The sequence below is a fragment of the Hipposideros armiger genome, unplaced genomic scaffold (assembly GCF_001890085.2).
Source record: "Hipposideros armiger isolate ML-2016 unplaced genomic scaffold, ASM189008v1 scaffold_78, whole genome shotgun sequence".
NCBI lineage: Eukaryota > Metazoa > Chordata > Mammalia > Chiroptera > Hipposideridae > Hipposideros > Hipposideros armiger.
In genome coordinates, this window is record NW_017731428.1 from 1,706,806 (window position 1) to 1,729,450 (window position 22,645).

A 22,645-nucleotide genomic window follows, 5' to 3' on the forward strand; every position below is an offset into this window, starting at 1 on the left:
AATATTCCCTGTGATCGACAATGCAGAGACCACTGTTGGTAACACACGCCTTTACAAATTTTCATACACATCCAAACACACATATTAAAATTTTATTTTAACTAATTAAGCAACTCTCAGGCAGAACATGAACAAGGTAAAACATTCAAACGATTCCAGGGGTATTCAGTGAAATAATCTCTCACAGATCCCCAGTTCTGCTCTAGAATCAAACAGGCTCTTGGATAGTCTACCAGGGGTGTCCTTTGCATATATATAATAATATCACCCATAAAATAAACTGACATCTCAACAAATAGAGATCTACTGTATCATTTTAAATGCTTACCCTTATTGCAACATATGGCTATGTCATAGTTACGTAACAAATTCCGTATGGACAGGCATTAGATTGCTTCAAATTTTTCGGGATTTTACAAACACTGTCTCAGGGAACATCTCTGTACATATATCATTTTGTGTACTTGCCCTGGTATTTCCTTTGGGTAAATTTTAATATGTGGAATTGTTGAGCCAAAGTATATGCATTTTAAAATTCTCTCATCAACAGTATGTGACACACACTGGATATAATTATCTTGGTTTTATAGACCAGGAAGCTGAAAACCGAACAGGTTAAGTGACTTCTCCCAAGTCACATAGCTGGCCCAGGGCCGAGCTGCCACTCGAACCATGTTTGGGGACTTGAGGTCTCACTGCTCCCTCTGCTTGGGCAGAAGTCTCAGGGGGAGATGCAGGGTGTCCAGAAGAAGAGCCTCGAAGAAGAGCAAATGACGCGCCCATTCCCTCAGGCCAGACCCGTGTCCTTTCTCCCTCCTCTGAGCTGCAGGCAGCGGGGCATCTGCCATTTTCTTCCCTAACTTGACCATCACAGAGCAGAAGGGGACAGGGCTATTGGAGACTTAAGAATTGGAGCACAATGTGGACTCAAGAATTTGCTGGAAATGGTGGGAATGACCAAAACTTCAATATCAAGAAGTAGTGTAAGATGTCTTCTCAAATCGTAGAGTCCACAGTATTATTCTTTTGGATTTTGCTCTTACTATGGATTATATCAGCCATGATGTCTGCCTGTTGGCCTATTGACTCTGGTTGAATAGGTAGAAAAAGATAGGACTCTGAGTGCCACTGAGGATGGGAGCTGAGTCTAAGCTAATGCCTAAATCATGGGGCGATATTAAGAGTGAATTTTTTTATCCTCAAGGAAAGAAAATTAACCCTCCACTGCTCTTTTTCATCCCTTTTTCACTTCCTGTGAGAGGCAGTGTGGCTTCATGGGAAAAACATGGGTTTTAGAGTCCTGGGTTAAAATCATGATGTGGTTTAGAGTGGGGGGTATCACCAAAAACCCTTGAGTTTTCATTTTTTCATCTTTACAATGGGTATATTAGCACCCATCTCTCAGTGCAGCGCTCGTGAAATCATATACATGAAAGAGCCTCACAGAGGAGAGGTAAGTGCCTACCTAGTAAGTGCGGCTTTCTTTCCTTTTCTTTTCCATTCCTGTAAAACACCTTATTAACCAGGTTATATTCTCTATTACCTTAAAAAAGGCAATTTCCAAGGTGACCAGTTAGCTCAGTTGGTGAAAGCATGGTGCTGATAACACCGAGGTTGCCGGTTCGATCCCCGCATGGGCCACTGTGAGCTGCGCCCTCCCTAAAGGAGTCAACTACGCCATTGTAGCATGAAAGCAATGTATGTGTAACCAATGACCATGGCCGTTTCTCAATAAAAGTTTTTTTTTTTTAAAGTTCATTTCCAAAGATTCTTGGATTACCAGCTTTCTCTAGGCTTAAAAGAGACACAACAAATAAAGTAATGCTCCTTTTCATATTCGGATATGTGCAAAGCTCAGGAGAGGCCACGCACACTCACACCACAAAGTTGTCACCAGCCAGAATATCCCTCAATAACCTGCCCCAGAACCAGTGCCCTGTACACAGATCTGAGCAAATGACTTGGGTAGTCACAACTGGAAGTAAACCATAACAGGTAAGTCCTAATTAAAGCATCCCCTAAGCTAGCCTGTAAATTACAGCTTTTCCCAGAGACAGGATCAGAGAACATTCACCCGCAGCTCACGCCCTGGGCTGATCACAAATTGTCTTGTTCGCCAGGCGCAGAATTGAAGGAGGATTCGACTAGACTCCGAAAAAGCCTCTTACGTAGAAACTCAGTCTACATTCCACCTTCAGCTAGCCAGCTTTGATCTAGAACTCCACACATGGCGGCTCTGTTGGGGGCCTGCTGAGGGTTTTCTCCAGCTTTCCTCCAAACAGCGCCCTGTGGAACCTGTACCCAGCTCTCTTGTCCTGCAGTATTTCTTAATATCAACATTGAATTTGGAAGAACACACTTAGACAGGCTCTGCTCTCTTCTGGGGAAACGGCTTCCGCTGTTAGGAAACGCGATGTGGTTCCCGGAGGTCATGTTGACCACCTCATGGGACCAACATGTGGATGGAAAGAGACAAGCTCCTCACACTGCCGATGACCCATGATATTTATCTTGGGGTGGGGGACGTGCTTCTTGGGTGGGCGACACAGGCCCTTTGTGCAGAAGTGCCCACATTTGGTTGAATGCTCTGCTATAGCTGTCTTGAGATTCTTAATAATATTTGAAAAAGGGGCCCTGCGTTTTCATTTTCCACTGGGCCCTGCAAATTATGTAGCTAGTCTGGTTGACCCCCAGGGCCTTTGCACATGCTGTCCCCTGCCTGGAATGCTTTTCCCACCTCATCTGCCTATGGAACACTTAGTTTTTCTCTCCTTTCATTCTTTTCCCCCTTCCTTCCTCCTTCCTTTTCTTTCTTCTAGTGTTCTTCCTTCTGTCAACAGTTGGTGAGTCCCTGCTTTGGGCTGTACCATGTGCCAGGACCAGGATGTCTAGGGTAGACAAGACAGAAGCAGTCCTTGTTCTCATGGGGTTTATAGCCTGGGGAAGGAGGTAGAGAAACAAAATCACAAAGAAACAAACAAACAACAAATCAATTATAAATCATAGTCATTGCTCTGAAGGAAACATACAGAGCACTGAGGAAAAATATCACAACAGTGGAGGGACGGGGCATGGGGTCACTTTGGGGCAGGTGGTCAGTAGTTTCAGGTCAAAGCTTCCCTGAAACCTCCCCTCACTCTCTACTCTCAGAAGAGCTGACCAATCCCCCTTTGGAGCCCAGTCAGGGTCTCAATCCTCATTCATTTCTCTATTACCGTACAGGCCACACGTAGAGACGATTGTATGTGTGCACGTCCATCTCCCCTACTGGAGTGTGAGCTCTGAGTTGCGTGAAGACTGAGACCATGTCATAAGCATTTTTGTCTCCCCAAACTCTTTGTGGGTGCTTCACAGCTGAATGATGTCTGATGCTTTGTTACTCTATACTAGTGGTTCTCAGAGGAGGTGAGGGGGGCTATTTTGCCCCCTCAAGGGACATTTGGCCATGTCTGGAGGCATTTTTGATTGTTACGGCCTGGGGTCGAGGGGCTACTGGCATCTACTGGGTAAAAACCAGAGACACTGCAAACTATCCTACAATTTACAAGTCAGCCCCCACCATAGAGTTATCCCATCCAAACTGTCAACGATGCGCTATACTCTGTATAGCATACAAAGTTATATATATATGGATAATGTTTTTTAAAACATTCACTGGTATAACCTATCTTCTGCTTCCCAGCAGGGCCACACTAAAGACGTTTTTATTCAGGAAAACCCCCAGAGGCAGCCCACAGCTGTTTCTAGGACATACTGCAGTGTCTCCCAGCTGAATTCCCACCCTCTCTTTCCCACTGTGAGTCCATGAGCTCATCATGTATGTCAAGTTCCTTAGCAAGCACCGGACAGTTGTGATGGCCCCTTCTCCCCAGCTTCTTTTCGATCTAAGGTTCTCCTGATGCAGCTAAAATCCATTTCCTCAGCAGCAGATATTTCTGAGCTCACTAGGTCACCCAGGAACATGATTGAGCAAGTTCAAGAGCAAAGAGCAAACGCAAGGAGTTTTGAGTCAGGGAAGGAAGGAAGGAAGATTTGGTTAGAGCACTTATTAAGAACCAAGCATTTTCCCCAATATAATCTGTGACACACAGTCTCAAGGGAGATATTAGTACTGATCAGAGCTGCAATCATCCCAAGGCTGGACTGGAGGAGAATTCCCTTCCAGAGTCACTCATGTGGCTTTTGACAGGCTTCAGGCCCTGTCTGACTGCTGGCGAGAGACATCGTGTGGGCCTCTCCATGATGCAGTCTCAAGGTACGGGAGCTGGTTTCCCCCAGAGTGAGGGATCTTAGGGAGAGCTCAAGCAAGTACCCAAGATGGGGCCACAGTCTTTTATCAACCTAACCTCAGAAGAGACATCCCATCACTTTTGCTGTGTTGTGTTAGTTATAAGTGAGTCACTAGGTCCAGCCTACACTTGGGAAGAGGAATTACACAGGTTGCAGATACCAAGCGACCCAGGATCATTGCAGGGGCCATTGTGCCTACTACAGCGGGATGTAATGTCAGATAGACTGCTGTCAAACCCCAATTTCATCACCCACTTATCAGTGTCCTTGGGCATACAGTTCAACCTTCCCAAGCTTCCTCATATAAAAGAGAGCAGTTGTAACAGGATGTATCCCAGTGACTGGACATAGTTTAATATTCCATCATACATATGAGCATGGTGGGCCTTGCTGGTAGCAAACACTCTCTAAGTTTTCATTTCTTGTTTGCTGTCTTTCTTCTCTCTTTTTCCCCGCTTTGACCCTGTGCAGGCCCTTGGATATATTAGAATGTGATGACTCTCTTTTTTAATGGAAACAAAGTAAGCAACTATTGGGTAAATGCCGCTGTGTGCACTCACCATTCTGTGGAGAGTCTCAGGGTTGAAGAGGACTTAACATGTCATCAAATCCATCTGCTGATCTGATGTATGACTGTCAGCCTTCTTTCTCTTTTCCCCACTGACCTGGCTGGCTCACCAAGCCATCAGGATGTTCTCTGAAATTGGGTATTCCCTGCAAAGATAGGACCCTCAGTACTTTTTCTAGTTCCGTTTCTTCATGCTTTCCTCACTGCTCAACTCTTGGCAGCTTCTGCCTGTATCTTTCCTGTATGGTCTGGAGCTTGGCTGCTGTGAACCAAGGCAAGTTTAATACTATCGACTTCCTTCCTGTCTGCCGGCCTGCCTCCCTGCCATTAGCTTGCAATACTCTTGTTGGCATCTCATCCTGAGCAGAACAAACATTCTGAATAACGAGCTGGAGCTCATGCCAGCTGGTGAAGTCATGGCATCACCCCCAGAATGTGACAGCCAGGGGACTGGAATTCAGGTACCTAGTGGGGCTTGGGGTGGGGCTGGACATATAATCTTCTCCTAGGCAATCCCTGCTGTCCCTTACTTTTATGTGACTAGTTATTATTTTTCCAGCTTATGTAAAATGCTCTTCTCCTACAAGTTCAGTCAGTCTTTCCAACCAAGCCGCCTCCCACAAATGCATTTCATATGGAAATATTAGAGCCACAGGGGACTGTGGAGGCAGGAAACTGACATGTTATACTTTTCTCATTCGAACATATTTAAAAAAGAATATCTCATTCTTTCTTCATTCATCCCCCAGTTTTTACTGAGCATCTTCTATATGGCCGGCACCACGCAGGTCCTCAAGATACAGCAGGGAACAAGAAGACATGACAAGGAAGTTGTAGCGTGAGAATGGCCACCAGCTCAAAGAAATAGAGGGTCTCCGGGGAGTGAAGAAACAGCCACACTCCCTTCAGGTTTGACGCCACCAGCTCCAGCCTGGACATCCTCCCTGTAGAGGGGGTCAATCCAGCCTCCTCAGCCTCCTTCCTCTTTGCCATCCGCTTAACCTTATAGCCCCCTTTCCGATCTCAAAGGATTGGAAAGGATTTAGATTTTGTCAAATCTAAACTCAGTTCCCCCTAGCAAGAATGAAGGAAGGAGTAGTTGACTTTTACCCCAGGCACAGGGTGGGCGAAGATGAATAAACCCAGTCCCTGTTTTCAGGAGGTCATTGCATGGGAGAGAAAATTACAACTCATGGTGGTCAATGCAAGGGTAGAAATCAGCTGGAGCCCAGAGCATCCCAAACTGGGGTAGAGATACCAGTACAGAAATAGGGCATGATTTGAAGGGGTGCACACTTTTAAAATCATAATTTATTATCAGTGTATTTTTAGTGAGCATGAGAAAAAATACATAACCACCATCTCCATCCCATGTTAAATATTTCTGTTTCCATTGACTCCTTCATTCGACAGATATGTGATGATGGTTACTCTGTGCCTGGCACTGTTCTAGCCTCTGAGTATCTGGAAATGAACAAACAGCTGAAAATCCCTGCCTTCATAGAACTCACATTGAACTCAAAAGTATTTCAATTTTAAAATAAGATGATTTAAAGACGAAATCCCACAGCTATGCCAGCCCTGCCACTTAATTCAATGGGTAAGCTCACACCAGTTTCTTAATCTCTTTGTGCCTCAGTTTCCTCATCTGAAAATAGGGATAATAATAGTATGTTCCTCACTAGTGTTGCTCTGACCCTCATATGAGTTGATAGTGTGAATTGAAATGCACACAGTGCCTGGAACACAGGAAGCCCATGTGTTTGCTGATTTTTTTTTTAAGTACAGGATAAAAACATTGAAAAATGAAGCAATGACTCAGTTCTGGGAATCCCAGTCCGAGACATCCTCCCAGGGCACCAGAACTTGTTAAAATGCATATTTCCTAGGCTCCACCCTTGAGATCTTGGCTTAGTAGATTTGGGACCAGATCCAGGTTTTAACCCCCTCATCCCTGCTCCCCTGAGAGTGAACCATGGTGGGGGGAGGCTGATGTAGGGTTCAGATAAGGACTCCTGCAGGGTAGGGGGTGGTGGGAAAATGCCTTCCTGGGTGCTATGGTGTCTGGAAGGGCAAACTCGCCCACCAGTAGGTGGGTTCAGGAAGAGGTGTTCTGCAGAGGGAAGAGCAGGTGCAGAGGTGGGAGGAAACAGGTTCACTCATGACACTGCAAGAAGCTTACCAGGAATGGGGTGTCCAGTGTGTGACGTTGTTAGCTGACTCTGATTTGCAGATACACTGTGGTCTGTTGTCCCCAGCCCATGGAACATGCTGAATCAAGTTCAGTGGAAACCTGCCAACAGGGAGCTTTTTGACATTGTGAGAAGTTTGCATTTTAGGGCTGAAGTTATTGCACCCAGAAGCCCAAAGCAGCTGCTATGAGAAAAACTGATTCCAAGAGAATGTTTTACAAGGACCTGCAGGCTGTCCCTCTGTCTGCAGGGTTCTCCTCTAACAGCAACCCCACCCCTCAATGATTTCAGAGGCCAGGAGATGGGAAGAGCCTGCTTAAGGCCTTAGAGACAATAGACGAAATGATCAATTTAAGTGCGACTGGGAAGCTGTGCCGTAGAATCAAATGTCCCAGGATTCCTTTCCTACCCCTACTGTGAAGAGAAAAGCCTGTGGAATTGGATGCACAGGTTCAAATTCTGACCCCACCTTGATCTAGCTAGCTATGTGAGCTTGGACTAACTACCCAGTTGCTCAGCACCTCAGTGTTCCCATCTGTACAGCGGGAATCAGCTCGAGAATGAGTGACACGGTGCGTGCCAAGTGTTTGGCACACCGCCTGGCACAGAGGGAAAGCTCATTAAGCGACAGCATGCTATTAATTCTTAATCAGAGAGTACACTGGCGTCCTGAAACTAAAAAGGGAAGCCACGGGCAACACTCACAATGAGGAAACGTTTCACTTGGGACTGTTGCAGAAAACATGATCGGATGGGCGTGTGGCTAAGAGAAGATATTTGACGAAGGGCTGAGAATTTAGTCCGGCTTTCTGAGGGGGACGCTGATGACCTTGCACTCTAAAAGCACAGAGTTAAGAAATGCTTGGATGGGTTGAGGGAACTTGGAGTGAGAATAGAAGCGCCCAAATGAGGAGGGAGTTCCTCACCTCCCGAATGCACGGGCCGAACAAGTCCCGCCCCCTGGCAGCCTGGCAGCGCAGCCATTGGTGGCTGGGAGGAGGAAGGAATAAGAAAGGAGGCAGGGCAGGAGGGGAGCGGGAAGAGAAAGCCCTGCGAAAAGGGGAAGGAAGGGGCTTGGGAGTGGTTTGCTGTGCAAAGGGCTAGAAGTAGAGAAAACTGGTCTCCAGAAAACAGAGCTTGCATCTGCCCTTGTGAGTGGGTCCGACTAGGGTTATTGAGGGCCTACTGTGTGCATTCCCAGTGTAGGCACTGGGAGCAGCAGCGTCTATGCCACAGATCCAGCCCGGGATATGCTAATCCATCGACATTGGGCTGAATGGTGCTCCGCAGAATTCTTGTCCACCAGGGACCTCAGAATGTGACCTTGTTTGAACACAGGGTCTTTGCAGATGTCATTAGTTAGGATGAGGTCATGTTGGCTTTGAGTGGGTCCTGCGTCCCATGACTGGTGTCCTCATCATGAGAGAGAGGAGACACAGAGATACATACAGATAGAAGAAGAAGTTCATGTGAAGACAGAAGCAGAAGTGGGGGTGATGCGTCTACAAGTCACAGAATGTGCAGGAAGCCAGCATCCACCAGAGCTGAGAGGAGGTGAAGAAGGGCCCTCCACTAGAGCCTTCGGAGGGGTCGTGGTCCTGCCGATGCATGTGAGAATAAATTTCTGTTGTTATTAGTCACCCAGTTTGGGGCAATTTGTTATGGCAGCCCTAGGAAACTAACATGCCATACTAAGAGAACAACAGACTGCAGGCACGCCTCATTTGCAAGGAACCATATTAACAGAAACGTGTGCATTACAGAATTGCATCCTCACTTTACATATTCTGGGTAACTGAGGTCTGGTTTCAGTTAACATGGAACCCTGCAAAGCAAGGACTGCCTGTACACGTACACATGTACACACACACACACACACCTGAAAAAGCAAACACAGCTTATAGTTAAGAGAAAATTAATAAAAAGCAGTACAAGGTAACAGAGACTTCAAGGCTACACAGCTGACTGTGGTTAATCCCAGCATAAGTGAACGCTGATCTAAGGCCTACCACCTATTAGCTATGTGACCTTGATAACTCACCACAACCCCGCACCCCACCTCTGGGGTCCAGGTTTCTCCTTAATGCAATGGAGCCAATAATAGCGCAGAACCCAAAGAATTGCTGAGGCTATTAAACGGCATATGTAAAGCCCTTAGAACGAATCATCACAACATAATGATTTCTTACATGGGAGTTTAAGCAAATCTAAGAATTGCACATAAGCGGGTGCAGAGTTTATTTGGGTTTGATAGGCGGAAGGACTTCTAGGCAGTAAGAGTGGAGACACCCCAGTGTCCAGACGGCCTGCTATTAGCTGTGTTGATGGGCCTGAACCTCAGTACAAATTAACCCCCCATTTTACACAATTGAAGGACAAATTATGTAGCCGATGAGACAATGAGACGTGGCTCAGATGTCACTGGCCAGGATCTGATTGCATTTATACTTTGTTATGACTCTTAGTTTCCTGTCTCTCTGCCATGTTTTCTTTTCTTTTCTTTTTTTTTTTTGAAGGTTGTCGTCTTGCTCCCGAACAAAGCGGTGTGATACTGTGGGGCAGACTTGAAGAATGTTGCATCACTCAGGGCTTTTTCATTATATATATATATATATATATATATATATATATATATATATATATATATATATATATAAATTCCTAAGCAGAATTTTCTAGAAAGACACTGGAGAGTTCTCAGAACTGATGGAGATCTGGGAAGCCAGCGTGAGACAGGCTTGACACAGGCCATGCCAAGTATCTAGAGAGCCAACAACTCCATTTTTTCAGGGACAGTGACAAGAAGAATAGGCTCACTCCTCTATATGTTTTGTCATTGGGTCACTCCAGTCAAAGTCCTGGGAGAAAAATCCCTCCCCTGGGCATCTCCATGGCTGGAAGAGGGCAGGGCCCTTGCCTCAGTACTACCAAGACCACCCATGATAGCTAAGAGGAAATTCCCAAAGGAGGTGAGGGCGCATTGCACCAAGAAGAGGAAAGGATGCCTGCAGCCCCAATGCCACAAAGACTCCCTAAGAGTGGGCCTAAGAAATTGAGTGACTACCCCCACCTGCTTTTGAACGTCTGTGTGCTCTGTCCACAGCTTTTCCGCTGCCGGGCCCCCAGTGTTTTCATCAGCAAAATGAGATGGTAAGCTCATGTGATAGTATGGGCTTCTCCATCCAGAATGTTCTCTCACCCCTGGCAGCTCCGACCGCCCTGATCTCCATTCCCTTAGGTTTCCACCTCCCACACGTGACTAAGGCTTCTTCAAGTCTGAGGTCAGTTCTTTAAGAGCCAGTTGCTTGGGGAGGGGCCGGCTGGTGAAACCCAGGCCAGCGCTGGAGGCATTGTATCACAATTTTTCGTATTTATTGTGGAAAAGCCGTCTGGATGCCTGGGAGGGAGATTTGTGGGCGGAGGGAATTGACAGCCTCGTTTGTTAAGAAAGTTGGGGGGCGGGGTGCGGTTCTAGAGACAGAACCTCTGGGTATCTGTCTGGCCTGAGGAAACCTGGTGATGGTTCAGGGCTGAGGCACCGAGATGAGGTTTATGTCCAATTATGAATTTTTTTCTTCGCACTGGGGTGCTATAGGCCTTGGAGGGGCTCCCACACCTCAGGAATGTCTCTGTAAGGCTTCACCAGGAGCCTTCCAATGCCACACCGGGTACTTTGTTAAAAGTTCAAAGCAGCTGAAACAGCCTCAAAAATGTTAGTATCAAAGTAACACGCTGTACACCTTAAACTTACACAATGCTAAACATGTCATATTTATGCAATAAGAACTTGTTTAAATGTTAGGATGACCTAAGTCATCATGGTTTTAGGGCCTGTGGGACTTTCTGAAGGATCGTAGCAGTGTGACACGGCAGGTAAGGAATCGGGCTGTGCTTGAACTCCCTCGGTTCCACTTTTTCACTGGGAGACCTTGGGCAGTTTACTTAGCTGTTCTCTGAGTCTCTTTTCTCCTCTGTAAAATGAACATAATCATAGTTGCCTGCTCATATGGTTGTCATGAAGATTCAAGGAGAAAATGCATGTGAAGTCCTTGGCACAGCACTAGGCCCGTAGAAAACACTTGCTAAATGTTGGTGGTGCTATTATGTTTATTATCCTTATGCCCTGGTTAGAAAGAACTTAATATTTACAATTACCTGGTCCAGACTTACTGACTCATGTTACAGCTCAAGGTATGGAATACAGCGGATACAGACAATGAAAATGCAGAAAATGCAGTGTCCTGGCACTCAGCACCATGACTTTCTATTTTACCATAACCCAAGGTTACCTGGGAATGGTGCCACCATGACCAGAGGATCCAGACAAGCATGGTGAGGATGATGTCACCTTTCCCACTGCAGATTTCTGTCCTCTGACAACAGTCCAAACCCCTTCATGAGGCCCCTGGGGGATCTGGCTTGGGGCCCACCTCTTGGGCCTCATCCAAGGATTATTCTTCTCTTTTGCTACCCTCTCCTTCCATTCCGGTTTGCTCTGGGTTCCCTGAGCAAGTCTTCCTCTCTCCAATATGGGCTCTCAGGGTATGTGGCTTGACGAACGTATACCCATCCTCCAATTTGGCTGAACACCTTCCGTGACCCCCTAGGCTGTCAGACGACCTAATACTGTTCATTCCTCCTCACCCCACTACTTTGGGCCCTTGAATTTATTTAGTTAATTATTTGTGTAAATACTGGTTCAATGTCACTAGGGAAACTGGAGTGACAAGACCTGCGAGTCAGCAGGAGCCAGTGTGCGAAGGATCCTGGCAGGGCAGGATGGCTTTGGACTTCATGTTCAGGGTAGTAGGAACCTGCCGGAGGGTAGCACAGGAGGGGTACACTCATATCTATGATTCAGAAAGATCACTGGGTGACAGTGATGGAGAAGGCAGTGGTTCTCAAACATTGTTAAGCTCTAGAGGGCTTGTTAAGACATCGCCTGAGATTCTAATTGAGAGGGACTACAATAGTGCCCCCTTGTCTGTGGGGACTATGTTCTAAGACCCCCAGAGGATGCCCGAACCATGGATAGTACCAAATTTTCACATTTCCACTTAAAGGAAACACTTAAGGGCTTCTCTTTGACAGGTCCGGATTGCCAGCATCAGTACTCTTGCTTGTTGAGGCCATTATTAAGTAAAATAAGGGTGACTTGAACCCTTAGTTAGGAAGTGCACAGTGATGCACAGTTAAGAGATGCACAGTGATACCATGACCGTGGATCTCACGACCCAGATGTCTATTAACGGGCAGGGAGTGTCTACAGCGTGGAGATGCTGGACAAAGGACTAATTCATATCCGAATCCAGGGCAGAACAAAGTGTAATGGCACAAGATTTCATCACGCTACTCAGAATGGCGCACAATTTAAAACTTACGAGTTGGAACAATCCAAGATGGCGGAGTAGATACACGCGGTGCTTGCATCATCCCGTAAACACATCAGAATTACAACTAAATTATAGAACAATCGACCTGGAGAACCATCTGATGTCTAGCTGACCAGAAGTCTTCTAACTAAGGATGTAAAGAAGCCACATTGGGACTGTTAGGAAGTGCGGAGACACGAAACGGGCTGGTCCCAAACCTCCGTGTGGCGGATGAAAATTGGCAGGGATACCTCCGCCATGGAGGTTCGCCAGGGAGGAGCAAGGGACCCGAGCCTCACACCAGGCTCCCCATCCAGGAGGATCGGTGCCCGGAAAGGAGTCCCCACAACATCTGGCTGTGAAAAACAGTGGGGATTCCGGCAGTCCAGGTGGGACGGAAGGCGGCGGGAAACCCAGACGTCCTTTTAAAGGGTCCGCCCACAGAATCGCCCGTAGGTACTTACCATGGGCTCCCGCGGAGGGATGGTGACTCCGGGGTCATCAGAGGCATACGGGGTCGACTGAGATGTCTGACCTTGGGGGGCAGCCTAAAGGACAATCGGCAATTTCCCAGCGAGCGATCCTCCTCTGCGCAGCCCACAGGTGTGCGCCATCTTGCCTGTGTTGAGCCCGCCCCTATGCTTACGGCCAAATCTGAATCTGACTGGCCTGGTGAGCTTCTCAGCTCCCCCTTGCGGACTCACTGAGACCCAACGACACCCAACTGTTTACTGCAGAAGTCTTTATCCGCAGCTGAACCTTACCGTAGCCGGCAGGTGGCAGCAGGCCTCCAGGTATCCTGGCTTTTTGCGGAGCTACCCCAGGCCTGGTGCTGGTGATAGCCATCCTCAGTTCACAGCATGGCCTCTTTCACATGCCTCCAGGTCCAGCACAGGGAGCATCCAACTGTGGATCACTTTGTAGCTCCCACCAGGTAGTTCCCAGTTGGTCACAGGCGGTGGCTGACCTGGGCCTGCACTGAAGACCCTCCCAAGAGGCCCCAGAACCAACATAATTGGAGGTTGGCTTCAGACCACAGCAGAGCACTGCCCAATTAGCCCCACAATTGGGTGGTCTCAACAGGCACCAGAGCCCACTGGGGTGAATCCCACTTTGTGGGGTAAGCCCCCCAGCACACAAGCCCATAAGCTATGGATGTGGACAAACCTTACAGCCAGGCAGCTTGAGGACTCATCCCATCTACTGATGTGCCAATAGCAACCAAGTCTCAACTATAACAGGAGGGCACACACAACCAACATAAGAGACACTCCTGGAGCACAAGGCTCAGGTGACCAGGGAGACTGCGCCAGGGCCACACAGGGCACCTACTACATAAGGCCACCTGGCAAGAGACATAGCAGATCTACCTAGTACATAGAAACAAATAGAGAGACAGCCAAAATGAAGAAACAAAGAAATACATCCCAAATGAAAAAACAGGAGAAAACTCCAGAAAAGAACTAAATGAAATGGAGGCAAGCAACTGACCAGAGACAGAGTTCAAAACACTGGTTATAAGGGTGTTCAAGGTACTTAGTGAGAACTTCAACAAAGAGAGAGCAAGCACAAAAAAGGACATAGAAACCTTAAAAATGAACCAGTCAGAAGTGAAGAATACAATAACTGAATTGAAGAATGCACTAGAAGGAATCTCCAGCAGACTAGATAAAGTAGAGGATCAAATCAACAATTTGAAAGAAAAAGTAGCAAAAAACACCCAATTGGAACAGCAAAAGGAAAAAAGAATTTAAAAAAAAATGAGGATAGTTTAAGAGACCTCTGGGACAACACGAAGCATACCAACATTTGCATCATGGGGTACCAGGAGGAGAAGAGAGAAAGCAAGGGATTGAGAACCTATTTGAAGAAATAATGACTGAAAACTTCCCTAACCTGGCAAAGGAAATAGGCATACAAATCCAGGAAGCACAGAGTCCCAAACAAGATGAAACAAAACAGGCCCACACTAAGACACATTATAATTAAAATGGCAAAGGTTAAAGACAAAGAGGGAATCCTAAAAGCAGCAAGAGAAAGGCAGCTAGTAACCTATAAGGGAGTTCCCATAAGATTGTCAGCTGATTTCTCAACAGACACTTTGCAGGCCTGAAGGGGTTGGCAGGAAATATTTAAAGTGATGAAAAGCAAGGATATACAACCAAGGTTACTCTGCCCAGCAAAGCTATCATTTAGAATTGAAGGACAGACAAGAAAAAGCTAAAAGAGTTTATCACCACAAAACCAGTATTACAAGGAATGTTAGAGGGACTTCTTTAAGATGAAAGAAAGAAAAAAAAAAGATAAAAAATATGAATAATAAAATGGCAATAGTTACATATCTATCAATAATTACTTTCAATGTAAATGGATTAAATGCTTTGATCAAAAACATAGGGGGGCCGCATTGTTCTGTACACCTGAAACTAATTAAAAAAAAACACATAGGGGGCTGACTGGATAAGAAAACAAGACCCTCACATATGCTGCCTACAAGAGACTCACCTCAGATCGAAAGACACACACAGACTGAAAGTCAAGGGATGGAAAAAGATATTTCATGAAAATGGAAATGGAAAAATAACAAAAAAAGCTGGAGTAGCAATATTTATGCCAGACAAAATGGACTTTAAAACAGAGGCTATAATAAGAGACAAAGGGCCCAGTAATCCCACTTCTGGGTATTTATCTGAAGAAACCCAAAATGCTACTTTGAGGGGACATGTAAATCCATATGTTCATTGCAGCATTATTTACAATAGCCAAGATGTGGAGGCAGCCTGGGTGTCAGTCAATGGAAGAATGGATAAAGAGGAGGTGGTACATATATACACTGGAATATTGCTCGGCCAGGGAAGGGAATGGGTTCTTGCCATCTGTGGCAGCATGGATGGACCTGGGGGATATTGTGTTGAGTGGTATGTCAGACAGAGAAAGACAGATGCAATGTGATTTCACGTATATGTGGAATCTAAAGAACAAAATAAACAAACAAACAAAACAGAAACACACTCATAGATACAAAGAACATTTTGATGGTTCCCAGATGGGAGGCAGTTGAGGAGATGGGTGAAAAAGGGGGAAGGGATTAAGAAGTACAAATTGGTTGTTACAAAGTAGTCATGGGGAGGTAGAATATAGCAGAAGGAATATAATCAATCATATTGTAATAACTATGGTGTTAGATGGGTAGTAGATTTATCAGGGTGATATATGGGTGAAGAGTTGCTGGACGGGGTGAAAAAGGTAACAGGTTTAAGGAGTACAGATTGGTAGTTACAAAATAGTCATGTGGCTTTTATAGCATAGGGACTATAGTCAATAATATGGTAATAGCTTTGTGTAGTGCCAGGTGAGTACTAGACTAGTCAGGGGGATCACTTCTTAAATTATACAAATGTCTAACCACTATGTTGTACACCTGACATTAATACAAAGTAATAGTGAATGTTAACTGTAATTGAAAAATTAAAAAAAGGGGGGGAAAGTGAAGGGGAATAGTAGGTCCAAATTTCCAGGTATAAAACAAATAAGTCATGGGGAGGTGATGTACAGCATGGGGAACATAGTCAATAATATTGTGATAACATAGTACTGGGTCAGATGGTTGCTAGACTTATGGTGATCATTTCTTTAGGTCTATAAGTGTTGAACAACTACAGTATATACCTGAAACTGATATAATATTGTATGTTAGCTCTATTTTTAAATAAAAATCTTAAAAAAAATAAAACGTATGGATTGTTTATTTCTGGAATTTTCCATATAATAGTTTTGGACCACAGTTGACTGGGGGTAACTAAAACCTCGGAAATGAAAACTGCAGATAAGCGGGGGGGGGGGGGGGTGTCAGGGACGGGGCTGCTGTATGTGTTTGCACTGGTAACCAATTCACAGACGATGTTGATGCTGATGGTCCAGGGATCCCCGCTTTGGGAACTCCTGGTGAAGGTATTGCAAGAGGAAGGGGTGCTGGGGGAATGATTAGGCAGCTATTTCAAAGTGATGGGAGGTGTGGCCAAGAAGATACCGCCATTTTGCCAAGTCCAATGGGCCATTGTCTGCGTTGCCTGCTGCACCTCTTGCCACCTTTGACACCTCTGATGGGAGGGCTTTGGTTCCACCTTTTTCTCCGAGCTTCCCTCCAGACTTCGGACGACATCTTTTCCTTTGTGCCTCTTCCAGCATGCCCTGGGCTCCGACCTGAATTCCATTTTTCCTGGGGAAAAGGTTCGGGGTTTTCAGCAGCTCCCACACCTTCCTCTCCCTCCTGCTACACAGCAAACGCGAAGTGTTTATAAACTAACTTAGAGTCTAATTGCTGATTTGTTGTTGTTGTTGTTGTTGTTGTTGTTGTTCTCCAATAGTCCTAGGGCTAGGGCCTCATCTGTCTCCTTTGTCTTCGCATCTCTTCCCTCCCAGAGCACAGTGTGGGCACACAGTAGGTGCTCAATAAATATTTACAAACAAATGAGTAATTCCTGCCTTCCCCATTTTGCCAGCTCTGTAAATGCAGGAAGGTGACTTAAGCTCTCCAAGTTTCAATCTCTGTGTGTGTACGATGGGATTTGAGAGTTGCTCTGGGGTGAAATAAGGTAATGCATGTAAAGTGTTTCGTACATAGTAAACATTAACTACCATTACTGTTGTTTTGTGTTGCTGGTACTTGTGTGACTTTGGGAGAGCTATTGAACTTGTCTAAACTTCAGTATTGTCACATTCAATAATCACTCTCCCTCTGGGCTGCGGTGAGGGTGAGGCAGATAGTAGGTGTGTAATAAAGGTTCATTGTTTGCCCCCAAACTCTCCCCTTCCCTACCCCTTAGAGACCCCTGACTGCACTGGAGTGTTTTATCCCTTAATGGGCTGACTGGGTGACAATGGGATTAAAGTGTTGGGGATTGTGACTGAGCTCCTGGGCATTGTTCAAAAACAAAGGACATTCCTTTTACCCTGGGAAGATCTACATGCCGTTAACACTCCTTCCTTTCAACTGTGGCTTCCTAAAGGGCTCAGTGTCCACTAATATTGAAAGAAATAAAATTAAAAACAAGATGCAACATCAACTCAAGAGTCCTTTAGGGTCACCTGAAACCAGTTTGCAAACCAAAAGTTCTTGAGTGTTTCTTCTAAATTTGGAATTAGTCTGAATTCTCCCCTTGAAAAATCTAGAATAGAGAAAGATCATTACCTTAGCTCTAGTGGTGAGTGGTAGCGTCTTTTTAGTGTTTTGGTTGTTGTTTGTTTTGAGTCCCTGTTCTCGTTCTATTTGCTTGTTTCCACCTTCCTGCTTTGAAATGGCCTGTAATAGTTTGTAACCTCAAAGGAGGAAACTTTTGTAAAAACTACCAGTGCATTTATAGTGTTGGGGGCGGGGAGACACTCTTCAGCATTTTCTACCCTAAGCGTTATTAATGTTGGGAAGACATGTTTCAGGAGCGCTTAGAGCAGCGGTTCTCAACCTTCCTAATGCCGTGACCCCTTAATACAGTTCCTCATGTTGTGATGACCCCCAACCATCAAATTATTTTCGTTGCTACTCTATAACTGTAATTTTGCTACTGTTATGAATCGTAATGTAAATATCTTTTTGTTTTCTGATGGTCTTAGGCGACCNTTCGTTGCTACTCTATAACTGTAATTTTGCTACTGTTATGAATCGTAATGTAAATATCTTTTTGTTTTCTGATGGTCTTAGGCGACCCCTGTGAAAGGTTCGTTCGACCCCCAAAGGGGTCGTGACCCACAGGTTGAGAACTGCTGGCTTAGAGTGTATACTAAAAAAATTATTTTTCACTGAGCCAATCATAGGCTATTGCAAGCACAGCACAGAAAACCCTTGAATGCAACTTTTGGTCCTCTTTCCCAAACTTTGCGCCGGAGTTTGTCATAAAGACCAACAAAGAACTCTTATTATATATATCCCAGCTGTGAGTAACCAAAGTACAAGGCCTGGGCTGTGAAAACTTTGTTCATTCGAAAATTTCATTGTTTTTATAATGTGGCTGTCCTTTGTTGCTTCCAAATGGAAGCATAAAATAACACTTTCTTCCTCTTGATTCATTCCATTCCTAAATAAAAGGACGCCTGGAATCCCCTGGGGGTCATTAATTCCTACAGTGTCCTAGGTAAAAGGCAGAGTCAGTATTACCACTCCTTCCTGTGTATTCCAACCAAATCGCCAGCTCCTTCCCTCAACCCCCAGTTCTTCGTTATTTTTATCTAAGACACAGATTGCACAATGGCACAGACCCGGGGGACTCTCTGGATTGGCTCTGAGGGCCAATATGTGTCAAAGTCAAGATCGGCCCGCCTTTCTGGAAAGAAGTTGGCATCTGTGTCATTTTCCAACTGTTCCCTGGCTTCCTAAACCTAAGATGGGGGCTGACGAGGTTTCTGGAATGGTTTTTCCCTTTCTGTCCCCACTGCCAAGCTCTGAATCCCTCAAGTGACCTCCTGATAGTTTGGAATGGCGAGTTGCTTTCCTGGCGAGGAACACTCTCATATGCTGTGGGCTTCCCTGGATTTAGTGATTCAAAGTAACACCTTCCCCGTTCCCAAGTGAGTCACTCCAAGGGCTGCCCTCCAGCCACAAAGGGGCAAAGAGTGAACAGCTTGTCTCCTGGCTTTACTGTAACACTTTGGACTACTCAACTTCTGTGGATTGTATCTCCTTTTGAATTTAGGATATAGGGTGTGACAGCTTGAAGCTGCTAGGGTGTGACTTAGAACCCAAAATGAAGGATGAAGAAAAAGATGTTAAGGGCTTGTTTACATTATTCTAGGGGTCAGAGCCAAAGACAGTAATTGTTTATTGATTTATGGGTAGCGGTGATGGTGTTGGCAGATTAAAATCCCAAAGAGCACAGGGATCTGAAGCTGTCCTGTGAGGCTGAGACAATGAAATAATTAGAACAGCCCTAGTCGCTTCCATTTACCTATGTGGTCAACGTTCAAATTTCTGGTTCGGGCTGTGGGCTTTTAAAGGCTTATAATTAATAATATCTACATTCAAAAATGCCTTTTCATGTTCCAAGGATGAGCATGTGTCATGAGTGTCCATGCGTGAAAGGGGTTAGGAGTTTGTAGTTTCCAAAATAATGACTCACATGACAAAGAGTAATTATACTTTATTTTATGGCCTGAACAGTAGCAATTCCACACTGGCTGCTTTCCCAGCGTAACTGGTGAAACCCACTTAACAAATGGCTAAGGTAGGAAGGAAAGAGCTCTGGGTTTCACAAGGTGAATGGAAACATTAAACAATGATCAACAAAATAAAGACACAAAAGGGGGACCTGATGTGAGATGGGACTGACATGTTGAAACTTGAGGCACGGAATCCACCAGATGGGTGACTCCTGTTTCTGTGAGCGGTCGTTTATTTCTACTGGCCTCTTTGAGAGGTGGTCTAGCACAGTTTAAGAGTGGACAGCCTGGGTTTGAATCCTGGCTCTACTCTTCATTTGGTCCTTAGGCACATGGCTGTGAGGGTGTGTGTCTTTCTGTTCCTGTTCCTTCTATTATGGGGAAATCCACAGTACCCTCTTCAAAGGGCTGCTGTGGAGTTGTAAGGAAAATGCTTAGAAGAACGCCTGGCACATATGTAGTGTATGGTTATTACTTGTTGGTCCATTAGGCCCCAAACCAAAAGCATTCTTGATCTCAGCACTTTAGACAGTGTAGGATGAGCTAAGGTGTGATAGTGAAGCATTTAGTGTTTTTCAACCAAGGCGGGACTTGGATGCTGTCCTTTATGATCTGTGTGGCCAGAGAAGTTACATAACCTCTCTGAACTTCCCCATGTCCTTGTGTGTATAACAGGGATAATGCCATGCCTCCCAGAGTTCCTTTGGAGCTTGCAGGTCTGACATAAGTTGGTTCCTACTCTTCCCCCATCCACTCTTTTACTGGGCAGAACTCCTGGGTTTGAATGGAACAGGAATAGCAGGGGTTAACTAAACTGAAGGGGGTTTCTTCTTCATCTTCCTCCCAACCCCCAGTCCTTACCCCCCTCCCTTTTGTATACTTAAATGTTATCTTTAACCTCTAGCATCCCTTTGCCAATCCTTAACCCACTCACCAGCCACCAGCTTACTACCCTTTCATTCTTTTAACTATCAACTCTGGCCCTTATCACGTCTCCAGGAAGCACCTTATAACCCTGGTAATCTAAAGACCGTAAGGCCCCAAGACCCATTTTAACAAAGCCCTTGCCTTCTCCTAAATAACTTCCTTTCCCATCTCTGTAACCTCACTCCCTTAAAGGCCAAATTCTTGTTAATTTGTAACTGATGAAAAAGAGAATGAAAAAAGAAGAAACAAAACTCACAACTTCAGATTTGGTTCAATTATATATTTGTAATTTTATTTTTTTTACAAACAATAAAAAAAATCAACTTTAAAAAGGAAAATTTAAATAAAAAAAATTATGGTTTATAATACAGAACTTTTGATTTCGCATAATTGCTATAAATGTTTTATTAAATTTATTTACATTTAATGGTAATATTTTTAAAAAAAGTTCTTAAATACAAATCTTTTAAAGAGGAAAAGAAAACAATGGTAAGCATAAAAAAAGTTCTTTTATGCCAAGTTATTCTTTTGAGGCAGTTTATGTTATGGCTAAGTCTTTAAGTCCTCAGACTCAGCCAAGGTTGTGTGAGACTGCACTTTACATGCATTTGGAAAAAGAAATACATAATGAGTTGTTGTAAGTTCTATCAGAAGGAACCTTTTTCCTTACTTTCTCTTAGTAACAAATGAGAGTTCATGAAAGATTCCAGTTCCTCCCTCCAATAGGACAACTTTTATGCACACAAGTTCCGTAGCTGTTCGAGTTTGTGTTTCAACTGTTCTCGTCGCTTCCGCAATAAGTCCTTTTCTGAAATAAGCTTTTGCTCCTCTGCTTGGATGGCCAGGATGTATGCAGTGGCTTTTTTAAGGATAACTACCTTGGGGGCCTTTTCATTGTTTTCCAACTCTGGGATCTGGTCACGCAGGGCAAAAAAGCTGCGTTTCAGCTCATTTCTCCTCTGGCGTTCCAAGACGTTGTGTGTCCGCCTCTTGTCATTCTCCTCCGTGTCAGAGGACCTGGGGCTGGCACATTTGCGGTTGTTGCTGATCTGTTTCAGGACTCGGCCACTGTCCAACTTGGCCCTCTTGGTGGGGGGATAGTCCTTCCTAGTGGAGGGGGGCGCTGCGTAATTGTGCTGATGGGTGGACACATGGCATCTCTTAAGGACCAGTGGGCTGTGAGGAGGTTTGCTGTGACTTCCGCCAGAGGGGGACCCCGATTCTGACCTTTTGGCAGGGGGCTGCCTCTTTTCCACAGACACAACATCAATTTCTTCTTCATCCTCTTGTTCTTCCTCTTTAAGAAAAGAAACATCAATCACCCTGGTTAGCAACATTTCCTTCAAGCACTCAATGAATAGATTAAACTAATACTATGCAAATATAAGGCATTATGGGAAGAAGGACCCAGGCACAAAGTTATTCCCAGAGAACCAACTAGCCAATCATTCTTGCTCTTCTCCCCAGGAAGGCAAGTCTCACAGAGAGGAGAATGACAGCGAGGTTTATGGCACAGGCAAGAAAATTACAATTTACCAGGATCCAACATTGATGCCAATTCTTACCTAAGACTTAATGAGGCTTTGGACACACCCAAAGCAAAGTACATTCCCAAACACCTCCTATTTTTAAGGGACTTTACCAAGGATCCTTCAGGTGTTGCAAAGGATAGCTGCAAATCACTCAGTGCACCTTTAGCAACTCCTTGTTTTACTGGAAGTGTGGAAAAGAAAAGAAAAAAAAATCTTGCAACTTGGCCAAAAAGTCCTAGGGGGTGGGGGAAAGGGAAGAAAAAAGTCCAATTTTGGAATGGATTTACTTTGAAGTGTTCAAAAGAGGCTGAAAAGATCCCAACTCCTCAGCCTATTCACTCTCAGGCACTTTCACTAGCTAACAGCCCCGGGCGGGAGGCTGCCCTGCCTGGCCACTGCCCCTCTTCATTTTCCTAGATCTGCAGTCCATTAAATTCCAACATTTCTCCGAAGGGTAGAGGGAGGAAATTCATTCACTCTCAAAGAGACCAATCCTTTCTAAATCTCATTCACACTCTCCCGCTCCCCCTCCCCCCCCCCACAGACCCTGATGAGAAGCTAAAGAAAGAGCTCCTATTTACAGCCGCTCAATCCAGCCTAATCTCCTCTGCCCCT

General features: G+C 45.1%; 1 protein-coding gene across 4 annotated transcripts in view; it reads right to left on the reverse strand.

The window, feature by feature from the left end:
• Window positions 1-20,785: 20,785 nt before the first annotated feature.
• The window catches only part of MYC (MYC proto-oncogene, bHLH transcription factor), a 4,939-nt gene continuing 3,079 nt past the window's right edge, over window positions 20,786-22,645 (reverse strand). For all 4 annotated transcript variants that reach the window (XM_019643427.1, XM_019643426.1, XM_019643425.1 and 1 more), the window contains exon 3: window positions 20,786-21,795. In XM_019643427.1, the coding sequence (XP_019498972.1) occupies window positions 21,233-21,795 (563 nt within the window). In that variant the 3' untranslated portion in view covers window positions 20,786-21,232. The remainder of the gene's footprint in view (window positions 21,796-22,645) is intronic.